This window comes from Ascaphus truei, chromosome 11 (genome assembly GCF_040206685.1).
Source record: "Ascaphus truei isolate aAscTru1 chromosome 11, aAscTru1.hap1, whole genome shotgun sequence".
Classification (NCBI taxonomy): domain Eukaryota; kingdom Metazoa; phylum Chordata; class Amphibia; order Anura; family Ascaphidae; genus Ascaphus; species Ascaphus truei.
This window is the reverse complement of record NC_134493.1, coordinates 23,924,873-23,948,778: the sequence shown is the minus strand read 5'-3', so window position 1 is coordinate 23,948,778 and position 23,906 is coordinate 23,924,873. Positions and strand designations below refer to the sequence as shown.

The following is a 23,906-nucleotide window of genomic DNA, read 5'->3' as shown; positions in this document are numbered from 1 at the left end:
CCACGGATAAGTCAACTAGAGGTACCCCAGAGATACCTTTCAAGGATTGGGCTTACACATGGCCGTGTAAGTTATATATATATTTCTCTCCTTGATCCCATCCACCACTTCAATTAAACCATCTGGGTTAACAAGAAGCTGCAGCTACAAGATACCCCTATACACTTTTACTCACACAGGGCTGTGTGAGTATTTATTTACCTGTTTATCTTATTAATATACCCCACGTCCATTTTTTGTAAGGTTTTGCAAGGTTTTTGACCAGCTATTTGAATACTGTTATTGAAGGTTTGTGTTCTTTTCCCTCTAACCTCTTGCTCCCCCTATTCTTCGTTTGTTCCCACTGTTGAAGGCCAAAAGAAGAGGTTAGAGAAAGAAAGCGGGGAGCCTAAGGGAGAGAGGGGTCATCAATGTGGCAATTGAAGTCTCCAAGGAGAAGAACAGGGGAGTCTGAGGAGAGAAAGAAAGAGAGCCAGGATTCAAAGTGGGAGAGAAAAGCAGAAGGGGGATGAGTAGAGGTAGGTGGGCGATAGATGACCACCAGATGGACAGGGAGAGGAGAGAAGATCTGGACAGTGTGAGCCTCAAAAGGAGGGAAAAGCAAGAGATGGAGGAATAGGAAGGGTTCGGTAACGGCAGAGAGAGGAGAGCAGGAGCCCCACGCCTCCACCCCTGCCTTCAGGGCGCGGAGTGTGGGAGAAGGAAAGGCCACCATAGGAGAGGGCAGCTTACAGAGCAGAGTCAGACTGCGTGAGCCAGGTCTCAGTTATAGAAATTAGGAGCAGAGAGTGAGAGAGAAATAAGTCATGTACAGAGAGGAACTTGTTAGAAAGGGAGCGAGCATTCCAAAGGGCACAGGAGAAAGGGAGAGAGGGAGGGTGGCAGGGGATGGTCATGAGGTTTGAGGGGTTGACACCAGAAGGAGTAGAGGTTGCAATTGGCAGGCGAGGACGAGCGCATGTAGGAATAAGGCAGGGACCAGGATTGGGAGAGATATCCCCAGAAGCAAGAAGGAGAAGCATGGATAAAAAGAGAATGTGTGAGGATGATTTGTAGGGATGTGCTTTATTGCTGGGGATATAGCTGTGTGGTGTCAGAATTAAAAAAATGGCAGCCGCGCGCCCGATCGGAAGGAGGGAGGAGGCAGGAGTGAGGCGCCGGCAGCCCCATGCACTTCCGCCAGTACGATCCCCCAGCAGCCCCACCACAATGCCCCAGCACAATATAAACCCACCTCCCAGTAAAACACCCGCCGCACCGAGACCGGGGATTAGCAAAAAGGGAACCAAAGGGGCAAGAGCAACAGCCGAGATGGAACAATGTTTAGTCGCAAAAGGGGCGTGGCCAACGCCCACGCTGCCAATGAAAAAAAAAAAACGTGAAATGACCAACGGGAAGAGATCTACAACCCAGTGTTGCCAGGCAGAATAAAGAAGGCACCAAGACAAACCCTACGAGCTGTGATTCCCCAGCCCACCGCAAGACCTTGGGGTTAGAGAGGAGTAGTATGGCGCGTGACTTTCGCTGGCCCACAAAACCGCGGGCTGGGTGAAGGGGTCGGTTTGCGTTTCACCACTCGTTCTGAGTTGCAGTCCCCACCCCCTCGCCTGTTTGGTTTTAGCCCCATGTGGCACCAGAAGGAGGCCTAGAGCGCAAGTCCAGGCTGCTCCAATGGGGAGGGAGATGTTCAATGCACCCGGTTGCTAAGGATACCAATCTCCTACCTGGGCTCCTTTTGTGGAGCAATGGTGATCAAGAAATCCTAATAGGAAATAACAATATTGTGTGTGTGTGTGTGTGTGTAAAGTTTGGCAAAAAAAGGGTCCACGCTCACACCGCATTCTAAGCGGATCCGCGTTACAGCTATAGCGGGGTTGAGAACCCCTTTGCTACTTCAGCCCTATATCAGCTCTGGTGCAAATTAATTGTTTGAAAGGTCACAAAAATTAGTGAAATGGTTCCAGTTGGTGTAATCAATGTGGTTTTACTTGTAGATCAATTTCCTCAGGTATATAAAGACTTTCAAGCTCCAGATGAAAAATAGTGACCCAGCAAAGCAACCATGAAGATCAAGGAGCTTTTGAAACATTTTAGGGATAAAGTGGCACAGAGTAGACGGGTACAAGAAAATTTTAAAGGTGCCGACTATCCCTCTTAGTACAGTGAAATCCATCTTTAAGAAGTGGAAGATGCATCACACCACCCAGATTAGGTATCCCTCACATTGAGCAGCCGGGAAGAAGGAAACTGGTTCGGGATGTTACTCTGAAGCCAACAATAACCTTGAAAGATCAGCAAAGTTCTGTGTGAGATGGGAGTCAGTGTTTATACATCAATAATAAGCCAGTCCTTAAGCAAAGCTGATCTGTATGGATGGTTGGCAAGAAAGAAGCGATTACTCAAAAAGGTTCATCTTAAATCACGTATGAAGTTTGCGAAAAAGCATATAGTTGATACTGCAGACATGTAGAAAAAAGTTTTGTCCAGAAGAGTCAACACTGCCAATCACCCAGTCAACACCATCCCAACGGTCAAGCATGGTGGTGGCAACATCACGTTATGGGGATATTTTTCTTTAGCAGGGACTGGGAAGCTTGTCAGGATAGAGGGGAAAATGGATTGTACAAAGTACATGTGAATCCTTGAGGTAAACATACACAAGATATCTATTAATGCACTCAAGAAATACATCTGAATTAGAACTTAACATTTAATGAACCTATAATAAAATAATGGCAGATTACAAATATAATCGTGCAAACAAATTGTGAGTAACCCTTCTGTAACTGGGCTGTGTGCTCTGCAACTGGACATCTAGCCTTCCCAGTGAATGAAAAAGTGATGGACCGTGAACAAAGGCTGAAAAGTCTGTAAAGCATTGAGTCTGTGCAAGTAGTAGACTGGAATATATCTACAAGAGAAGATATTTGTGGTGCCAAACTGTGATGGCGTCTCAGACTATGGTGATTAATACCCTGTTTTTTCTCAGAAAAGAAGTATTGGCGAGCATTAGGGGTCGTCTCGCTCTGCTCCAGACTTTGAGCTGATCGCACTTTCAGCGTCACTGTGTGATGTCAGAAACACCTGATGTGTGTTTCATCCAATCAAGAAGTGTTGATTGGATGAAACTGAAATTAACGTGGATCAGCTACGGAGACACCGTGCTTCAAACCCATTTGTAAAAAAATAATAAAAAAAAACCCCTGAAAATCAAGCAAAATTTTAATTGAATTTATTTGACATTATTGGAACCAGTGGACCCGGAAGCTTGCAATTTTCAGCTCTTTAGAATTAATTTCTTCAGTGCTGGGCCTCCTCATGGAAAAATCAATAATGGCTAGCAGTATCGTTCCAATAGCAAGCCGTAACCAATTATGTTGCAGCATTATTGGCCTCCGAACCCCTGGAGATTTGGTGGCCATATCATTCCCCTGGTGGGACCTGTAAACCAGTTGCCTTCACTGGCAAATATCTCAGGAACGCAGGAAAGTAATTCAAGCTGAAAGTAAAAGCAATTAGCTCTGGAGGACAGCCCCTAGTTCAAATTATGTAAAAAAATAAATAATACAATAAAAATTATCTCCAAGATAAGATTGCAGTTCTAAAAACAAAAGAGCAAAACAAACCTCAGGCGCTAGCAATATATGGAGTTGATGGGTAATCTTCTCCTCCTTAGTTGTAAGTGTTATACGAACACCTTCTCAGACCCCCTATGGGAACTTTCCTGGATCCCCCAAAAGACAGAGAAAACAGAGAAGGGGGGAGGCAGGAGTCAGCAGTAAAACAACATTAAACTCCTAATTGGAGCCCACAAATGGTCACACCCTCAATTACTTAAAAGAGGGTGAGACTTAAAAACCAGCAGTGAGGGGGTTAAAAATAAATATAAATACACTACTTACACGGCCATGTGTAAGTACAGGCTCATAAAGGGTTCTTGTCAGGTGTAGCCTCTTAGTAGAGTCCTCTATTGATCCATGTCTTTTTGCTAAGCCGTTTTCTGATAGCTGGATGACGTCACTTCCATGGGTCTCCACCAAACCCAGAAAAGAGATGGGAGCGAGTGTATAAAATCAAAATGACAATTTATTAGAATGACAACAAATGTACACTCGCAGTGTAGGGAAAGTCCGTGTCAGCAACACAAATGGTCCAGCTCGACTCTAGCAAGCTCTAGTACTTTGCCTCCGCGTCCGGTGCGAAGAAAGCTGCTCAGCTGGAAAAAGTGCGTGTTGCCCGATCACTATGGAAGCCTCCTCGTGACAATCCAAGAACGAAGATAGAGCAACGCGTTTCGCTGTAAAACGGCTTCCTCAGGCTTAATAAAATTACTGGGTCTGTTCCCCATCTCTTAAATAGTGTTTGTAATTAGTCCCAACAAAATCCGTTGTGTCAGGAATGAGTAATCACTCCAACTAGAAACCATGCTGCTGCAATACAGGCTCATGCCTCATTTGCTGTCCTCAGTAACGACGTCACTATTCTTTGTAAACTGATCAGCAAGGAATATATGTGCAGAGAACACTCTGACAATGCATGGACTTAGTAAATTTAAAAACTAATAAAAGACAAATAATAACATAATAATAATAATAATAATAAAATCCCTCTCACATTAAATAATAAATGAACCTACATTGGAGATCCCTTTGGTAGGAATATAAATATAATCGAACTGTACAAACATCCACATAACAGAAAATCAGGATCCCATTGAGAACGAAATGTCAAAAGATAAAGCTTTGTACTGTATCTGTCTCAGACTCCTTGTGTGTAAAATAAAATAAAATAGACACCCCTTAACAAAAATGGGGGAGCAAACACAGGAAAATGTATATCCCAAATTCAGATAGCATGAACAAATATGTCTATATACATACTGTAAAAACACTTTAAAAAGCTTAGAATAACATCAAAAAGCATACAAATGTAATAGTATATTATGTAAACATGTAACAATAAACCAACCTATGGTAGTATCACACAAAGGTGTTAGGTGGTCATAAGCCCCCCTTTTTTATTAAATCCTCCTTGAATAAATAGTGCAACCATTGATTTATACAAATATCTTAAAATTCTAAAAAAGATCTCAATATTGTCAATGGACTGAACGCATGTACACAGTCATAACCAATGTGCAAGCTACAGGATTCTATGCAGATACCAATTTTAAATATTTATAAATAAAATATGTATATGGTTAATATCTCTGTCTCCTCTAGTTAGATGGAATTAACCCACCTTAACGGAAGTAGGGGAGCTGAAATTCAGAAATATACAGCCCAAATACCATAGCATAAACAGATTTGTCAGTATCAAAATAATTTAAAAAACGCTTTGAAGAACGTTAGAAAGCATGGAAATGCAACGTGAAATGTTATAACAATGAAACCGATCACACAAAAAGATTAGGTTTGCCAAAAGCTACCCCTTCAGTACACAGCATCCTTGGATTAACTAACACAAATATCAATTAATACAAATGTCTTAAAAAAAAATCATCAAAAAATTTAAAGGTGCCAATTAGCAACACGCGTGTATATAGTCAAATCTAGTATACACGCTATAGAAATCTAGTAATGGAGAGCATCAATCGACATTAGATAAAGATAGACCCAACCCCAATTGTAAAAAACCCATTGATCAAAAGACTGGCAGATAGAGTATATATAAAAGCCCCCAAATCGATATCCACATTCAGTCCATTTGGGACCAGTGTCTTCAGTGTATATATCCAATGGGTTTCCCTCTGGCACAGGCGCCTAAGCCTGTCACCCCCTCTCCAGTTAGCGGCTACTGCTTCGATACCTTTGAAGGTCAAGCCGCTGGGGTTGCCTCCATGCACCAGACTAAAGTGTTGGGATACACTATGTGTCTGGAGCGGTTTACGAATGTTGCCCATGTGCTCCAGAATGCGGAATCGCAGAGGTCTTGATGTGCGTCCCACATACTGGAGTCCACATGGGCATTCTAATAGATATACAACATAAGCAAGTCTACAATCAATAAATTAATTAATTGTAAAACATTTCTGTGTGATTTTAGAACGGAACGTATTTTTCTCATTTGTTTCCGGTTTACAGGCTTTGCATGTGAAGCAACTGAAGAACCCAAATGGGTTTGGGTAACCACTGTTTCATATCAGTTTGTTTTTCCTTCCTAAAAACACTTGGAGCTAGCTTGCCCTTGATGTTGGCTGCTTTTCTAAAAAATAATTGTGGGAACCTCTGGGAGGTACTCCGTCAAGACTGGATCTTTTTTCAGTATATGCCAGTGTTTCTTCACTATTTTGCTGATCTTTGGCGCTTCTCTATTGTACTGAGTAATGAATGGGACTATAAAATCTTTCTTACTCTCAGCCGCTTTCGGCACCAGCAAGTCAGTTTTAGTTAATTGGGCTGTCCTCTCCAAGGCTTTATCAATGATGCTCTCATCATAGTTGCTGTCTATGAACTGTTTCTTCAAAACCTCAGACTGATCTTTATATACCTCTATATCAGTGCAGTTTCGACGAATCCGACGAAACTGCCCGTACGGAATATTCCTCAACCACTTTGGATGATGACAACTACTGCTAAGTAAAAAATTGTTGGCGTCCACTGCCTTGAAGTATTAACAAACCAAAAGATACTACCAGCACTCTCTGTCTCAATGATGAGACAGAGAGTGCAGGTACTATCTTTTGTTTTGTTAGTACTTCTGAAGGGAATAAGGGTCCCTTCCTGTTCCGTGCACCCTGCAACCTTGCTGAGTCATTGTATCAGAGTGCTGTCTATCACCCCCCCCCCCTTTCTACTGCCTTGAAGTATGTTTTGGGTTTTAAAACATTCTCTTCAACATAAATAGTTAAATCTAAAAAAATTATACTACTTTTGCTCCTTTCTGATGTGAATTCTAAATTTACATTTTTGCAATTAATATGCACCAAAAAAGACTCTTCCAGAGGCCTAGGTCTGCGCCAAAAGGGTCCATATGTTCTCAGCTTCCCAATCTGCCATAAATGAATTAGCATAACTTGGCACGAACCTAGTCCCCATTGCAGTCCCGCATTTCTGCAAGAAAAGAGAGCCATCAAACCAAAACGCATTGTGTGTTAACACAAACGTAATGCCTTCTAGCAAGAAGTCTCTCTGTTCCTCATCGATGGATGTATCTCTCTCCATCGTTCTCCTAACTGCCTCCTGTCCATCTGTGTGTTTAATGCAGGTGTAGAGTGATTTAACGTCACATGTGACCAACGTATACTCTTTCTTCCACTGTAGATCTGATAGTAACGTCAAGACTTGCGGTGTATCTCTCATGTATGAATCGGCACTCGTGGCATATTTCTGAAGATATCCATTTGCAATCCAGGGGGAGCATGGAAGGGAAATAAAACAAAAAGCAATCTAAGTGCAGACAGTTTGATAACTTATATATAAAATCTGTGGTGAATCTTGGCTCGTATGTGTGGTCTACTTACAAGATGTAAGTCAAAAACAAGCAGTTTGACACAATGGTCTGTGTAAGGAGGGTTTCTCATCCAGGAATATGAAGACTTCCGATCTCAGCAAAGCAGCAGTATGTATAGAAAAGACATCCATAGTGCAGACCAATACTATAAAAAACTTGACTTTATAGGGTTTAAAAATGAACACTTACAATAAAAACATGTAAATAATGCGTGTATCACAATATATGTGATCGAGGAGAGAATGCTGTTAGCTTCAGACTCACCCACCACCTCCGGTATGGACCCTGCGTGGGACACTGCTGCATGGAACTCCCCACCTCGTAGGATCCTTCTGTGGTGTGCTGTTCCCGTCAGCTCTACCTCGGGTGCAGGACAGCCCACCCGAGAGAGAGCCCCAGGCGGAGAGCCGAACAGAAGGATCCTACGAGGTGGGGAGTTCCATGCAGCAGTGTCTCACGCAGGGTCCATACCGGAGGTGGTGGGTGAGCCTGAAGCGAACAGCATTCTCTCCTCGATCACATATATTGTGATACACGCATTATTTACATGTTTTTATTGTAAGTGTTCATTTTTAAACCCTATAAAGTCAAGTTTTTTATAGTATTGGTCTGCACTATGGATGTCTTTTCTTTTCTATACATACTGCTGCTTTGCTGAGATCGGAAGTCTTCATATTCCTGGATGAGAAACCCTCCTTACACAGACCATTGTGTCAAACTGCTTGTTTTTGACTTACATCTTGTAAGTAGACCACACATACGAGCCAAGATTCACCACAGATTTTATATACTGTATAAGTTATCAAACTGTCTGCACTTAGATTGCTTTTTGTTTTATTTCCCTTCCATGCTCCCCCTGGATTGCAAATGGATAACGTCGAAATGAGGGACTAGTGGAACCAGTCCCTACCAGCTGGGTTTGAGCAGGGGGGTTTTAATTCAATTTTTTCACGTTGTATATCACGACATCACTGTTTTTCAATCATTTGATTATTATCATCACTCACTGTATATTACAAGTGTACACTAGTAGAGTTAGCGTCTTTCTTTTCACCTTCACAAAAAACATATTTCTGAAGATAAACATCTATATATTCTGAAAGATTTTGAGTTAATGAGCCAATACCTGATATGATCGGCCTCCCTGGGGGATTAGATACATTCTTATGGATTTGGGGTAGGAAATAGAACACGGGCATTACCGGTTCATTATTCATAAGGTAGACGAACTCTTTCCCATCCAAAATCCCTAAATCCCTACCTTTAAATCAATATCCCCAGCAGTTCTTATTTAAACTGTTTGATGGGGTCTCTAGGTAATCTTTCATTAGGCCTCGGATATAGTAAGCGCTTAGGTGCTGCTGCTCGCTCTCGCTTGCTGACGCTCGCGCTACCAGGAGCTTTTTGCTGTCCTGACAGAGGAGACAGCAAGCGCGCTTGGGAGGCGGGTATCACTGTGTGTGTGTGTGTGTCACTTGGTAGCTGTCAGTGTGTGTGTGTGTCACTTTGAAGTGGTCTGTGTGTTTGTGTGTAACTGGGGAACGTGTGTGTGTGTGTGTGTGTGTGTGTGTGTGTGTGTGTGTGTGTGTGTGTGTGTGTATATTATATAATAAAACAATTTAAAAAAAAAAAGACATGTGAGAATAAATTTATTAACATTGTGCAACTTTGATAAATATATTCACGCACGCACGCACGCACGCATGCAAACACACACACACATGCATACACATACACACACAAATGCATACACATACATACACACACACACATATACACACACATTATATATATATATATATATATATACACACACACACACACACACACAATAATCTACTGTAACTGCTCCGCCATCTGTATACACACACACACACATATTATATATACACACACATACACAAACACATACACACACATTATATATACACACACATATATATATATATATATATATACACACACACACACACACACACACACACACACACATACATTATTTATACACACACACACACACACACATTATATATACACACACATACACACACACATTATATATACACACACACACACACACACACACAAATACACATTATATACACACACACATATATACACACACACACACACACAAGACAGGGATCGGGGCACAAGGGGGAGAGGGACCAGAGCAGAAGGGAGACAGCGATCGGGGCAGAAGGGACCGGAGCAGAAGGGAGACAGCGATCGGGGCAGAAGGGGGAGAGGGACCGGAGCAGAAGGGGGACAGCGATCGGGGCAGAAGGGGGAGAGGGACCGGAGCAGAAGGGAGACAGCGATCGGGGCAGAAGGGGGAGAGGGACTGGAGCAGAAGGGAGACAGGGACCGGAGCATCACCCTCTTCCCCCCCCCCCTTCCTACACACACACACACACAGACCTCTGTGTTGCCGGTGCGGCTGCAGCCCCATTGGATGGGAGCGGTCACGTGACCGCTCCTCCGAGCGGCAAATTTCAATTTGCCGCTCTCGGAAGAGTTTCTCCTCCTCAGCACGCATCAGCGCGCATGCGGAGGGAGAAACTATAGCCGCGCTGATAACAGATGCAGGGGCTTTCAGCATCTGTTCAGCGCGGCTCAGCCCGCCTCAGCGACGCTGAGTGCACTATGTCCTGGGCCTAAGTGTGCACGTCATTCAGAATTCTACCAGATAGTAGCTGGTATCCATCACCACCACGTCCCCTCCTTTATCGGCCGGCTTGATGGTGTGATGCTTCTGTCATCTGTTAGCTCTTTTAAAGCCTCTCTTTCTTTCATGCTTAAATCAGAAAATTTAGATTAGCAAAGGACAACCACTCCCCAGGATCCACTAAGCGCATTGACGCTATTTACAGGACATTGAGACTGTGGCAGAGTCATCAATTATCTGGCATTTCACCTACCTGTAGGTGGAAAGGAGAGTGAAGCTCTGGTGGTTCCTGTTTGCAGACGCTGGTAACTGCCACTCTGTGGCTCTATGCTTGATTAATCTACCTTGATGTACGCATAACCTTGAAACACCTTATATATAAACATAGTTTATTACATTTTTCACGATGAGTGTTGTGCGCTTTGTTTGTTTTTTTGTTACAATGAGGCATGAGCCTGTATTGCAGCAGCATGGTTTCTAGTTGGACTGATTACTCATTCCTGACACAACGGATTTTGTTGGGACTAATTACAAACACTATTTAAGAGATGGGGAACAGACCCAGTAATTTTATTGAGCCTGAGGAAGCAGTTTTACAGCGAAACGCGTTGTTCTATCTTCGTTCTTGGATTGTCACGAGGAGGCTTCCATAGTGATCCGGCAACACGCACTTTTTCCAGCTGAGCAGCTTTCTTCGCACCGGACGCGGAGGCAAAGTACTAGAGCTTGCTAGAGTCGAGCTGGACCATTTGTGTTGCTGACACGGACTTTCCCTACACTGCGAGTGTACATTTGTTGTCATTCTAATAAATTGTCATTTTGATTTTATACACTCGCTCCCATCTCTTTTCTGGGTTTGGTGGAGACCCATGGAAGTGACGTCATCCAGCTATCAGAAAACGGCTTAGCAAAAAGACATGGATCAATAGAGGACTCTACTAAGAGGCTACACCTGACAAGAACCCTTTATGAGCCTGTACTTACACATGGCCGTGTAAGTAGTGTATTTATATTTATATTTAACCCCCTCACTGCTGGTTTTTAAGTCTAACCCTCTTTTAAGTAATTGAGGGTGTGACCATTTGTGGGCTCCAATTAGGAGTTTAAATTATGTTTTACTGCTGACTCCTGCCCCCCCCCTTCTCCGATTTCTCAGTTTTATAAACAAAGCAGCATTGCGATCAAAATCCTAGCATATGCATTTAAAAAAAAAAAATAAGCTGTAGCATTAGAGAATACGTGCTGCGTTTTTTTAGCCTTCCTCTTTTTGCCCTTTTTAATTAGCTTAAATGTACTATGCTTCCTTGGGTTTCTATAGCAGCTATTCAGGAAGTCACGGCACTTCCTCTCTTGAAACAGGCCGCAATACTGGCTGTCCTGGAATGCAGGTCCTTAGCCAAATCGATCACAAGAGAACGGAACGACAGAAGCTTAGATAATAGTATACAGTAGCTTTAAATTAAGGAACTGCTGCAACTATTAAAAACAAAATGGCAACAGCAAACGTCACTTTAAATGAGGAGAACAAATAATGCATATAAAACACAATTTAGAACTATCATCTATATTATTTTACTACGAATTGCATAGAACCCACATTTTTGCATCACATGGATCGCATTAACTAAAGACGTGTTTCTTGCATAACTTTCTCTACCCATCTCGCATACCCACTGAAACAGAGTATGCATAGAGAGGCTACTTCGCACCAACTGGAAACCGAAATACGAAACTGGTATGGGTCACACCAACCCAATAGATCAAAAATTCCACAGACCAAGCTGGAATCGGTTAAAAATGTTTAATATAATATGGGTGGACATTTTGAACATGTTATACTGTACAGTATAATGAAAGAAAGCAAGGTAGATTGCAATTAACCTGGCTCGAATTGGGTCCAATTTTTATTATGGGTACCACATAAATTCACTACTACAGCTCAACCCCGTTACAGCGCGATCCACTACAACGTGAAGTGTGGTTCCCGTTTTTTAAAAGCCAATTTTTTTTTAAAGCTTTATTGCTAGCGAAAGGATGGACACAGACACACACACACACACAAACACACACACACACACACACACAATACTCCCCTGCCCATCACATCCCCCAACACACACACACACGCACACCTTTCCCCCTCTCTCCCTATACCCGGCCGTGGGGGGGGGGGAAGAGAAGGGAACTGGTTCCTGGCCGGGGACTCACCCAGACAGCTGACATCCCGGCTCAGACTCACCAGCTTCTCCTGTACTGCTGACACACACACACACAAACACCTCTCCCTCCCTAGAATGGAAGGGCTCCGGCGCAACTGCGCATGACATACTCCAAGAAGTCCCGGATGAATTCAAAAAACTTTATTGGCACAAGAAAACAATAGGGCTACACCACTATCTCCCTCTCTACGCGTTTCACCCTCTGGAATAGGGCTTCGTCTCAGAGTGGGGAGACGTGGTATATGCCTGAACATTTATAGTAAAAACCCCGCGAAAACGGGTGAAAATAATTAACCCCTTCATGGAAAAATAAAACATAGTGACATGACATTATCATGCACATAATACAAAATACATATCTATTATATAGAAGCCTGCATAGTGGGTTGTGGCTATAATAACCACATATGGCTTATCTTATGGCAAGTCAATTAACATGAAGGAACTTAAAAAACTTAAAAACTGTTTGCAACATTTCAAAGTAATGCTATGCCCCTGATGTTATTAATCCATTAATAAACATGCAGTCTCAAATCATCTAATCTAGGTAAAGCATATTATAATACATAAAACACTAGTGTTAAATGGTAATTAATAGAAACTGCTGGTTGGAATCATAATATCAAATAGGGGAAATAGCATGAAAAAGGGGGGGGGAAGAAAGGAGGGAAGGGGGGGAGGGAGAGGAGGGACAGGGAGGGGTGAAGGGGGGAGGTGGAGAAAGCAAGAAAGAAACAGACACGGTGAATACCTAATAGAATATCTAAGTCAAATAATCATTCTATAATGTTCAAGTTAAAAAATTCAGAAAAAATTCAGAAAAAACACGGCATATCACAAAAACCTTTTAAAAAATAAGATACATCTAGTATTGTATTATAGGAAACATCGTAAATCCCATTCTATGTTGAGTCCATTGGGTTGCAGGGTGTTTAATGCAAAAATCCAATGAGCCTCTCGTTGATACAAGATTTTGATCCGGTCTCCTGCCCCCCCCCCCCCCTTTCCCTGACTGCATGTTTATTAATGGATTAATAACTTCAGGGGCATAGCATTACTTTGAAATGTTGCAAACAGTTTTTAAGTTTTTTAAGTTCCTTCATGTTAATTGACTTGCCATAAGATAAGCCATATGTGGTTATTATAGATATAACCACTATGCAGGCTTCTATATAATAGATATGTATTTTGTATTATGTGCATGATAATGTCATGTCACTATGTGCTATTTTTTCCATGAAGGGGTTAATTATTTCCACCCGTTTTCGCGGGCTTTTCACTATAAATGTTCAGGCATATACCACGTCTCCCCACTCTGAGACGAAGCCCTATTCCAGAGGGTGAAACGCGTAGAGGGGGAGATCGTGGTGTAGCCCTATTGTTTTCTTGTGCCAATAAAGTTTTTTGAATTCATCCGGGACTTATTGGAGTATGTCATGCGCAGTTGCGCCGGAGCCCTTCCATTCTATGCAATTCTTCTGAAGGCTGCACGCGGGAGCTGGAGAAGCAGAGGCAAGCAGGACCCAGACCGGAGTAGAGATACAGGTAAGGGTTTAATTACTTTTTTACCTTCTCCACACACTCCGGTCACTCTAGAGGTCACATTTAGCTCCCTCCTACCCAGCCCACATGACAACGCTAACACCATCTGGTGCACTGGCTGAACACTGAAACGCAGGACAGGTTTTTTCTTTGGACCTCTCCCTCCCTCCCTCCCTGTACCTCCACTGGGGGGAGGGGTAGGAGGAGGGGGGAGGATAGAAGGGAGCTGGTTCCTGGCCAGGGGACACACAGACAGCTGACATCCCGGCCCAGACTCCGGGAGATCCTCTTTCCCCGCCCCCTCTCAGACTCACAGCTTCTATGCACAGGACACAGATCAGCTGCTGCTGCAGATGCCGGGTAATGCTGCATGGGGGTGCCGCTGCGACGCCGACTTCAGGAAGAGCTGCGAGTTAACCCAGATCTTCCACTCCAGCGGACGCGGAACCCTTGATCGCGGCAGCCATTCTCTTTAAAATCGCGATACCGCTTATAACGGGTCGTATCGGGTGGACCCAGAGGACCGCATTATATTAGGATGGGAATAATTGATTGCAAAAAAATGTATTTACTTTGGCCAAATAAATGTTTGAATGATGCTGACTAACGAAAGCGGACATACCTGTTTTAAAATCACTTTAGTTTTATCTGACACAGGACAAACTTTGTCTGAAGTTTTGAGACGCTTACAGCTGGTGATTTCATCACTCTCCGTACAGGATCTTTTCCCTTGGCCGACACCTTAAATAAAATTGACATCTTTTAAAAAAAATAAAAAATATATATTATATCTGAAATGGTAAAAAAAATCAATAAAGATAAAAACTGTAGATACTCTATGCTGACTTGACAAATACGGTGGAAGATTTGTAAATCAAGAAGATATCCAGATGGGACCGAAACGTCGATCCCGATTTAAATAAACTAATTTGGATATTTTCTTGATTACAATACAGTAGTTCTCTCTGGCTCACTGGATTCATGTGAACTGGATTCACCCTTGGCAGATCAACAATACCGTGAGTGCTCCTTTTCTAGTACATTAGAAGATTTATAATAACATTTTCACACTGTACATGTAATCCAATTTAAAAGACAGCAAGCAACCAAACGAGATACCACAAATATTGACATTGTAATATATTAGCCTTTTTAGTTGCCTATTGATGCACATATAAAGCCATGGGGGCCGAAACATCAGTGGCCCTTATAATGTACCATGTATGTCATGGAACTATGCTCTTTTTTTAGAGTTAACTCGCGACCAGCCACGATCTACACAGAAGGGGAGAAGTGATCCCATGATCAGGGAGTGCAGGGCCCATGGCCACAGGGCTGGTAGGAACTTCAGGCACTGAAGTTAAAGGATGTTGCATTTCCCACATCTGGATTTCTATCCAGATGAGGGAGATGCAACATTTTTTTAACTTACATACCTGAGGGTTCTGCCAACTCTGTGGCCATGGGCCCAGCAGTTCCTGATCATGGGATTGCTCCCTGGAGACCAATAATATTAGATTCCAAAATATCCATTATCACAACAAAATCACAAAAACAAGGCATACACAAAATAAAATAATTTATACATAAAATATACCTACCAACATTAGAATTGTAATTAATAGAGAGATCTTCAGAGATTGTGTTTTTCATTTCCTCATCGGATATGGTCATCTTAAAATCATTAAGTGTAGAACAGTTAACGTCACGTGTGAAAAATGAACAGGTGTAATTTTTGTCCTCGACTGTTTCTGTACAGTTCATTTTTATTGGAGTTACAAAACCAAGTACTGATGTAGCCTTATCAAAGATATAGTCTTCATTTACATTCTTTGTCTTTAATGGTGCATTCATGTTTTGTGAAAAGGAACCACCTTCACAAACATTTTTATCTGAACAGTTTCTTTGAAAACCTTTCGAGGAGTCTGATGAAGAAATAAGTTTTGAGGATTTCTCTTCTATAAACACATTTTCATTATTTGTGAGTGAATTTGTTTGTTTTAGGATGTCATCCAATGGAGGCTCTAACAAAGAGTTCTTTGTTTCGTTTACTACACAATGTGCTCTATGAGATATATGAAAAGGATTTTTTACAGGAGTCACAGAACAAGCTGGTATTTCTTTGTGCTTCTTTTGGTTGCTATTCCATGGGCCAAACGTTTCATTGTACGAACATCCAATATTTATTCCAGAATCGACCTGCGACACTTCTATTGACACCTTTAATCCATTCGAGAAAAGACCCTTCGTTTCAAACTCTAACGATTTACTTAATCTAGAGGCAGAGTTTTCTGGTCCAAAATAACTCGTTTTGCAGACAATATCTGGTTTCTCGATGGTTTCCTTTGAAAAGCAAGTAGAAGGTTCATTTGCAGTGCTTTCTTTTTTCCAACTAGCCGTAATCTTTTTTACGATGCCCACTTGCTGTCGACAGCTTGCGTTCATAGTCTTTCTCGCTCTGAAAATCTTTTTCGTGGATGGATTTGTATTTTCAATTAGCAGAGTCTGTATGTAAAAATAAGAAAAAGTCCCATTATTAATTCTGGCGAGAAAATACACACCCACAATTCTACGCATTAATGGTTGAGTTTTAAAAACTTTTTAGTGCCACCGGACCTCTGTGTTATGTGACCACTCCTAGATGCCCAGATGTCAGAAATGGAAGTTACCAGAGCTCCGATCACCCCCTAGAAAACTAGAGTGGTATGTCATAAGGGCACTAAAAAGGTTAACTTGTAAAGTGTATACATTTAAATACAGATTTTAATCTGATCAAATTACTAAACATTTCACCAAAAGATCTGAATATGAATAATCACAGTGTTAACTAAATTCCATCTCAAATGTTATGCTACTTTAATATTTACACATGTACAGGAGATGAATCCACTAGTATGCCAATAAAATTGCAATAATCTCCTGGTCAATCTATGTAGGCAAAAACCTACTTGAAAAGTGTAAATTACTGTAAAAAGTATGCATGATACAAAAATCTGTCGGGGGCTGATTTTACTTATAATTTTCAAGTGCTTATAAATTCACTTCGCTAGCATTCCAGGATTTTCAAACGTGGAGAACCACAGGATGTCAGTGTTGTCACACAATGTCTAGTTACAATCAATTATGCAAATGTATCTTTAGATGTATGTGGCGATCTTTATACAACACTTGCATGGCCGCTGGAACTATTCTGCTAGTGGGGATGCTAAACATTTAGACCAAAGTGCACGCAATGGGGTTGGCCTATGTCAGGGGTGCGCAAGATTTTGTTGGGGGGGGCGCAGTGGTTACAGAGGTCCCGCGCTCTTTAGCGCGAGGCCTCCAACTCGCTTACCTGAATTGAGCCGGCTTCGGGCCACGCAGCGTCAAATGACCCCACAGTGTCATTTGACGCCCGTCTCCATGACAATGCAGCATCAAATGACCCGTGGGTCATGTGACGTCTCACGACCCCACAGCGTTATTTGACGCCACAGTAAAAAGGTAAGGGGTGTGTGACGGGGGAGATCAGGCAGGGGGGGTGCAGAATTACCACGGTTCACCCCAACCTCACAAATTATCAGCCACTATTCTCTCACCATCCTCTCCTATGACCAATCGTATCCCTCATCCATCCCATAGCACAATCACCTGTTCCTCCTTGCTACTCATCCTCCTTCCACTCCACTCCCTCCCACCACACCCATCCCCTTCTCCAATGCCACCATCCTTCTCAATCCCTGTCCTCACCACCCCCATCTGTCGCCACAAGCCAACCTCAGTAACCCAATTTGCCTCCACCCCCCATCTCCTATTCTCCCCCTGGAATGCCAGATCCATCTGCAATAAGACCACCTTCACCCTTGATCACTTCCTACAAAACAATCTTGCCTTTCTCCCAATCACTGAAACATGAATTAACACCAAAAACACTGCCACTCCTGCTGCCCTCACATCTATGCAATCTTATTTCACCCATACCCCATGTCACACTGGCACTGGAGGAGGTGGGCTCCTTTTCTCCTCATCCTGGATACCTGCCTTCAACCCTCCCCGTCCTTCCCCTCCCTCCCTTTTTCCTCTTTTGAATTCCATGCATGCTCTCTTTCCCCCTATCCATCACAATTATCGTAATTGATTATCCCCCTGGCTCACCCACACTATTATTCAAATGAGTTTGACTGCTTCCTCTCTTTATTATCACCTTCTCCCAACCCCCTTGATGTCCTCAGTGACTTTAACCTTCCCCTCGACAACCTCATCCCTGCTTTCACCCCCTCATCTCCTCCTTTGAACTCTCTCACTGAATCTCCCCCACCCATATACACGAAGGCACCTTCGACCTTATCCTCACGACAGGATGCCACGCCGTGTCCCCCTCTACATTCCTTGTTCCACCTGACGATCACCTCCTCCTCTCCACCATCCTTTGCATCACCCACCCTGCTCCTCCTCCCTCCTCACCCCCACCCAACCCCATCCTTTGCAGAAACCTCAAATCAATTGACCCATCCTCCCTTACCTCCTCCACCTCATCATACCTATCCCCACTCACATCATTTTCCGCTCTCCCACTGAACTCTGCCCCATCCACCCTCAACCCTGCATTATCCTCCTCCATCAATTCAATCGCATCACTCCACCCTGTGCGCCCCACCAGAAAGCCACCTCAACCTTGGCTCACCAGCCAACTGAAAACACTCCTTTCTCCCTTCGCACAGCCGAGAAATCATGGAAATCTTTCCATTCCCCATCCTCACTTGCTACCTTCCAATCCCTCCTCCACTCTCAAATTAAAAAAAAAACAAATATACTATAAACACCCTAATTAAGTCTCCATCACCTCATTCACGCCAACTATTTTCCACCCTAAACAATCTGCTACAACCCTCCCCATCTCTCTCACCTAAGCCACCCACCCCATCTCAGTCATGGACCTTGCCTCCTACTTCTCACAATTTTTTTTTATAACATCCATGCTGCTGCCCCCTTTCCCTCCATTCAGCACCCCTACCCACACTTTCCCCTCCTTCTGCCCAATCTCTGACGATGAACTTCTCTCAAACGCTCTCATCCCACCACATCCCCTTCTGACCCTAGTAAACACTCCCTCATCCATCTTCTCCTCCCCTTCCTTAACCTCTCCCTATCCAGTGGAAAATACCCAGATTCCTTAAAAACTACTGTAATCATCCCTCTCCTCAAAAAATCTCTCGACCCTGCCCTCCAACTTTCGTCCTGTCTCCAAACTCCTCAAACACATCGTTCACAACCAAACACTCTACCTTCATCCACACCCATTCCCTCCTTCCCATTGTCCAGACTGGCTTCCGTCCATCACACTCTACTGAAACTGCCCTCCTCACCATCCACAACTTTCTCTCCGAAGCCCACCACTCAAAACTCTCTTCCATACTCATCCTTCTCGACCTCTCTTCAGCCTTGACACCGATCACCTCACTCACCAACCTTGGCATCACTGACACCGCCCTCTCATCCTCTCTCTCCCACCGGTTCTACTCGGTCACCTTCAACAATTCATCCTCTCCGCCCACCAGCCTCTAATTGGGCGTGCCCCAAGCCTCCATCCTTGGTCCTCCTCTTTTCCCTCTACACAGCCTCCTCTTTGATCTCATGTTCTCCCATGAATTTAACGTCATTTTTTTTTTGCAGTCGACATCCAAATCTATATTTCTCCTTCCCACTATTCTCACCGACTTTCCACCGTATCGCTGCCTGCCTTAATGTGATTTCCACTTAGATATCCTCCCACTTCCTACAAATGAATCCAGCTAAGACGGAAGTTCTCTACTTTCCGGCTTCCTCTTCCCTCCTAGCCTCCCTAATCCCCACCATCTTTTCCCTCACTCCCCCTTCTGCTCGCATCCTTGGAATCACCTTTGACCCTTCCCTCCTCTTTGCCCAACACATCACCTTCATCATTACCGCCTGTCGCTACCACCTATACAACATAAGGAAAATGTGTCCACTCATTTCTATCTCCTCAGCCAAACTTCTCTTCTACTACCTAATCTTCACTCGTCTCGACTACTGTAACTGCCTTCTCCTCTGTCTCCCCCTCTACTCCTCCAAGAAATCCAAAACGCTACAGCCCATACACTCAATCTCCCCCGCGCCACCCCTCTCCTTTCCCAATTCTTCACCCTGGTCAACAAATCTCCATGGTCTTGCTCCTCACTTTTCAGCACTCATCTCTCGCTACACACCTTCCCATCCTCTTCGTTCCCCAACTGCCACAACCCTCCCCTCTCCCCCTTCCCCTGTGCCACCTCTCGATTCCGATCATTTGCCTTACTCGCCCCCCTCCACTGGAACAAGCTCCCCCCACCACATTCAATCTGCCCCTTCCCAAACTATCTTCAAAACCTCTTTTCCATCACATGCCATGATCCCCCATTAACCTCCTTTCCAACCCCCTCCCTCCCCAATGCCGATGATCTCCACTACCATCACCCCTTCCTAAACCCTCCAAATTCACCCACCTCATAGATCCAATTGACACCACTGTCCCCACTGTCAGACCCATCACCATGCCACGGACCAGATTAAATCCAGAGACCTTACCCCAACTCCTGTCCATCAACGAAGCAAGGTCTTAAATGCTCCCAACCCTAAGCCCGGTCCATAATGTTCCGTCCCCACTCTTCAAGCAAGTTTTACCAACTACAGCGCTCTGGATAAGGACATTATATAAATGTTATAAATAAATAAAATATTGTTACATCACAAAATCAATTGTAGACATAAGTATCCATGCCTACGGTCTGAAGGTACAAAGCAAACTGTCACCGATTTAGGTTCCAGTTTTCGGGTGATCACATATTTGGAACATATTGAAAAAAGGCCAAAAGGAGGCATTTACAATTAAAAACAATATTAATTATGGTTACAATGTATTTTGTAAACACTTCATGCAAGCACTGTCGAGGCCTGTACAAACAAACCTAAAAAAGGTCTGCCACTATTTTTTATCAATTGTAATAAATATTTAATAAAGCATTAAATACAGCTGAACCCCATTATAACGCGGTTCTTGGGGGCCACAGAATGAGACCGTGTTATAACAGGGATCGCGTAAAAATGTTGGCGCATGAGGATTTACCGGCATCTAGATCTCTCTCTTCTTTGCTGTCAGCTCTCTCCTCAGTTCATAGGGCTGTGTCCATGTGCTTTCCTCTCTGCAGCTGTCAGGTCTCATGCGCGACATCGCAGAGGAGGGTCATGACACAACACACATTTTGTAAACATTCAATTCAATGCTTTATTGCTAACGGACCCTCACGCGGCAAAATGGAGGTTTTCAAATCTTGAGAGCCACGCTCAGACCGCATTATACGCGGATTCGCATTGTATCGGATCGCGCTATAACGGGGTTGAGCTGTATCAGTTGTACCATAAGCTGGGAAGTAATATTCACTGTATAATTTATTTGGTGCAGACCTTGGGACCAAAATGAACCAATGATAGTGTGTTCATGGAACTGCAGTATAGACCATAATTTTTTTTTACTAAGCAGTGTTATTCCATAAGACACTTGCACAGTTTAGTAAACATGGCCCTTTACAGCAAATTCAAGTGGATGCTCGGTTAGAGATCTTCTAGTAAGAAAGGCATCTTATGTTGTAACATAGCTTGGTAAATATGGTGTATTCACTTGAAAGAGGCCCTGTCTATAAGAATGAAAGGCTTCGTAGCCTCTGGTGGCTGCAAGCTTATTTATTTATAAAATGTTTTACCAGGAAGTAATACATTGAGTTACCTCTCGTTTTCAAGTATGTCCTGGGCATAGAGCTATGATGACAAATAATACATGGTTACAAAAGTGAACAGGGTATACATTATATACAAGACATTGCATGCAAAGTTAGAGATAATATATATTATAGGCGTATGTAACGGTTACAGACCAGATTAAAATGTGAGACAGCTTTAGTTTTGAAAGAACTGGTGGCGTCTGCGAGAGTCTACGGTAGATTGTTCCAGTTTTGGGGTGCACAGTAAGAGAAGGAGCGGCCGGATACCTTTCTGAACTTTGGGACCATGAACAGTCTTTTGGAGTCAGATCTCAGATGATAAGTGCTGCATGTGGTAAAGGTGAGAAGCTTGTTCAGATAGACAGGTAGCATGCCCTGAAAATATTTGAAGGCAGGACAGGAAAGGTGAACTTTGCGCCTAGACTCGTGATGACCAATCTAGTTCTTTGAGCATTTTCGCAGTGATCTGTGTTGTAGTTGCATTGGAGATCAAAATGGCTGATTGAATTGTAGAGGGTATCAAGTATGCCAAAGATGGTTTGGGGTGCCGAACCGTATAATATGTCCCCATAGTCAATAATTGGCATCAGCATCTGCTGTGCCATACGCTTTCTGACCAGCAGACTTAGGGAGGATTTGTTCCTGCAAAGTACACCTAGTTTGGCATAGGTTTTGGATGGCAGGATACCATATGCCAGAGTTTTTAAAACTAGTAACAGGAGTTAGGGTGGTATTAGCGTTGGTTCTGATCTGGAGCTCAGTCATTGGAAGCTTTAAAAATTTAGCCTTGGTCCCAGATACCATTGTTACAGTCTTGTCAGTGTTTAAAAACTTTCTGCATTTCACACAGCAGGGGAACGGGGGACATGTACCATGGAGAAGGAAGACATAGAAAACCAGCAGAGTAGTATAGCAAGGACAAGCAAGTATATAAAAGATACAAATCTCCAAATTCAGTACTCACAAACCAGCAATATCATTGGGCATATCCAAAACTGTGGCAAGTGTAGGTACCAGTGTGATTCACTCATTCCAGTGACCCAGAAAAGCAATGCTGGTGCAGAAGGTACTTAAAAAAACAAACAAAAAAACTGCATTTATAAAACCAAATGCCCCTCCAAATTCAAGGCTTACATAGAGACTGTTAACACAGGCATTGCATATGTATCACTCGGCGACTCCCGTAGGCAAGTTGAGTCGTGCTCTCACCCAGCTTCACAGGACTGCGTCCACCGGTTGATGTCACTTCCAGATCCGGTTACTTGATACCAGGAATAGCGCTCTCTCCTGCCCCGATCCTCTCTCCTGAGACTCCGGTGGGGCTCGTAAAACACTCAACGCTCAGCTATGTCAGGCGTTTATGTCCCCTACCTACACCTATTCTGCTTTATACCCCTCTCTTTTCTCTTTACACACTCTCTCTAGGTGACCTAATCGCATCTTTTGGGTTTAAATATCACCTCTATTCTGACGACACACAAATTTACCTTTCAACCACTGACCTTACACCTACTATACAGACCAAAGTTTCTGAATGTCTCTCTGGAATATCATCCTGGATGGCCATTCGCCGACAAACTTAACATGGCAAAAACAGAGCTCCTTATACTTCCTCCTAAATCTGGCCCTACTACCTGCTTCCACATTACTGTTGCAAATACGATCATTCACCCAGTAGCCCAAGCACGCTGCCTAGGGGGTCACACTCAACTCCTCTCTCACATTCAAAACGTTTCTAAAATGTGTCGCTTTTTCCTCCGCAATATCACAAAAGATACACCCTTTCCTCTGTTACTCGACTGCTAAAACTGACTCAGGCCCTCATTCTCTCCCGTTTCGATTACTGCAACCTCCTGCTGTCCGGCCTTCCTGCCTCTCACCTGTCTCCCTTACAATCTATCCTTAACACTGCTGCCAGAATCGCTTGCGCTTTCCTAAATCTGTCTCCGCATCTCCCCTCCTGAAATCCCTCTCCTGGCTTCCGATCAAATCCCGCATCTCACACTCGATTCGCCTCCTCACTTTTAAAGCTTTACACTCTTCTGCCCCTCCTTACATCTCAGCCCTAATTTCTCGCTATGCACCATCCTGACTCTTGCGTTCTTCTTAAGGATGTCTTCTTTCTAACCCCTTTGTATCTAAAGCCCTCTCCCGCCTTAAACCTTTCTCACCGACTGCCCCGCACCTCTGGAATGCCCTTTCCCTCAATACCCAACTAGCACCCTCTATCCACCTTAAGACACATTTTCTTAAAGAAGCATATGAATAGCA

General features: G+C 43.4%; 1 protein-coding gene across 2 annotated transcripts in view; it reads right to left on the bottom strand.

The window, feature by feature from the left end:
- The window catches only part of ATF7IP2 (activating transcription factor 7 interacting protein 2), a 98,094-nt gene that overhangs the window by 41,695 nt on the left and 32,493 nt on the right, over positions 1-23,906 (bottom strand). For both annotated transcript variants that reach the window (XM_075565339.1, XM_075565338.1), the window contains exons 2-3: positions 15,483-16,386; positions 14,504-14,622 (exon numbers count right to left, since the gene is read on the bottom strand). In XM_075565339.1, the coding sequence (XP_075421454.1) occupies positions 14,504-14,622; positions 15,483-16,386 (1,023 nt within the window). The remainder of the gene's footprint in view (positions 1-14,503; positions 14,623-15,482; positions 16,387-23,906) is intronic.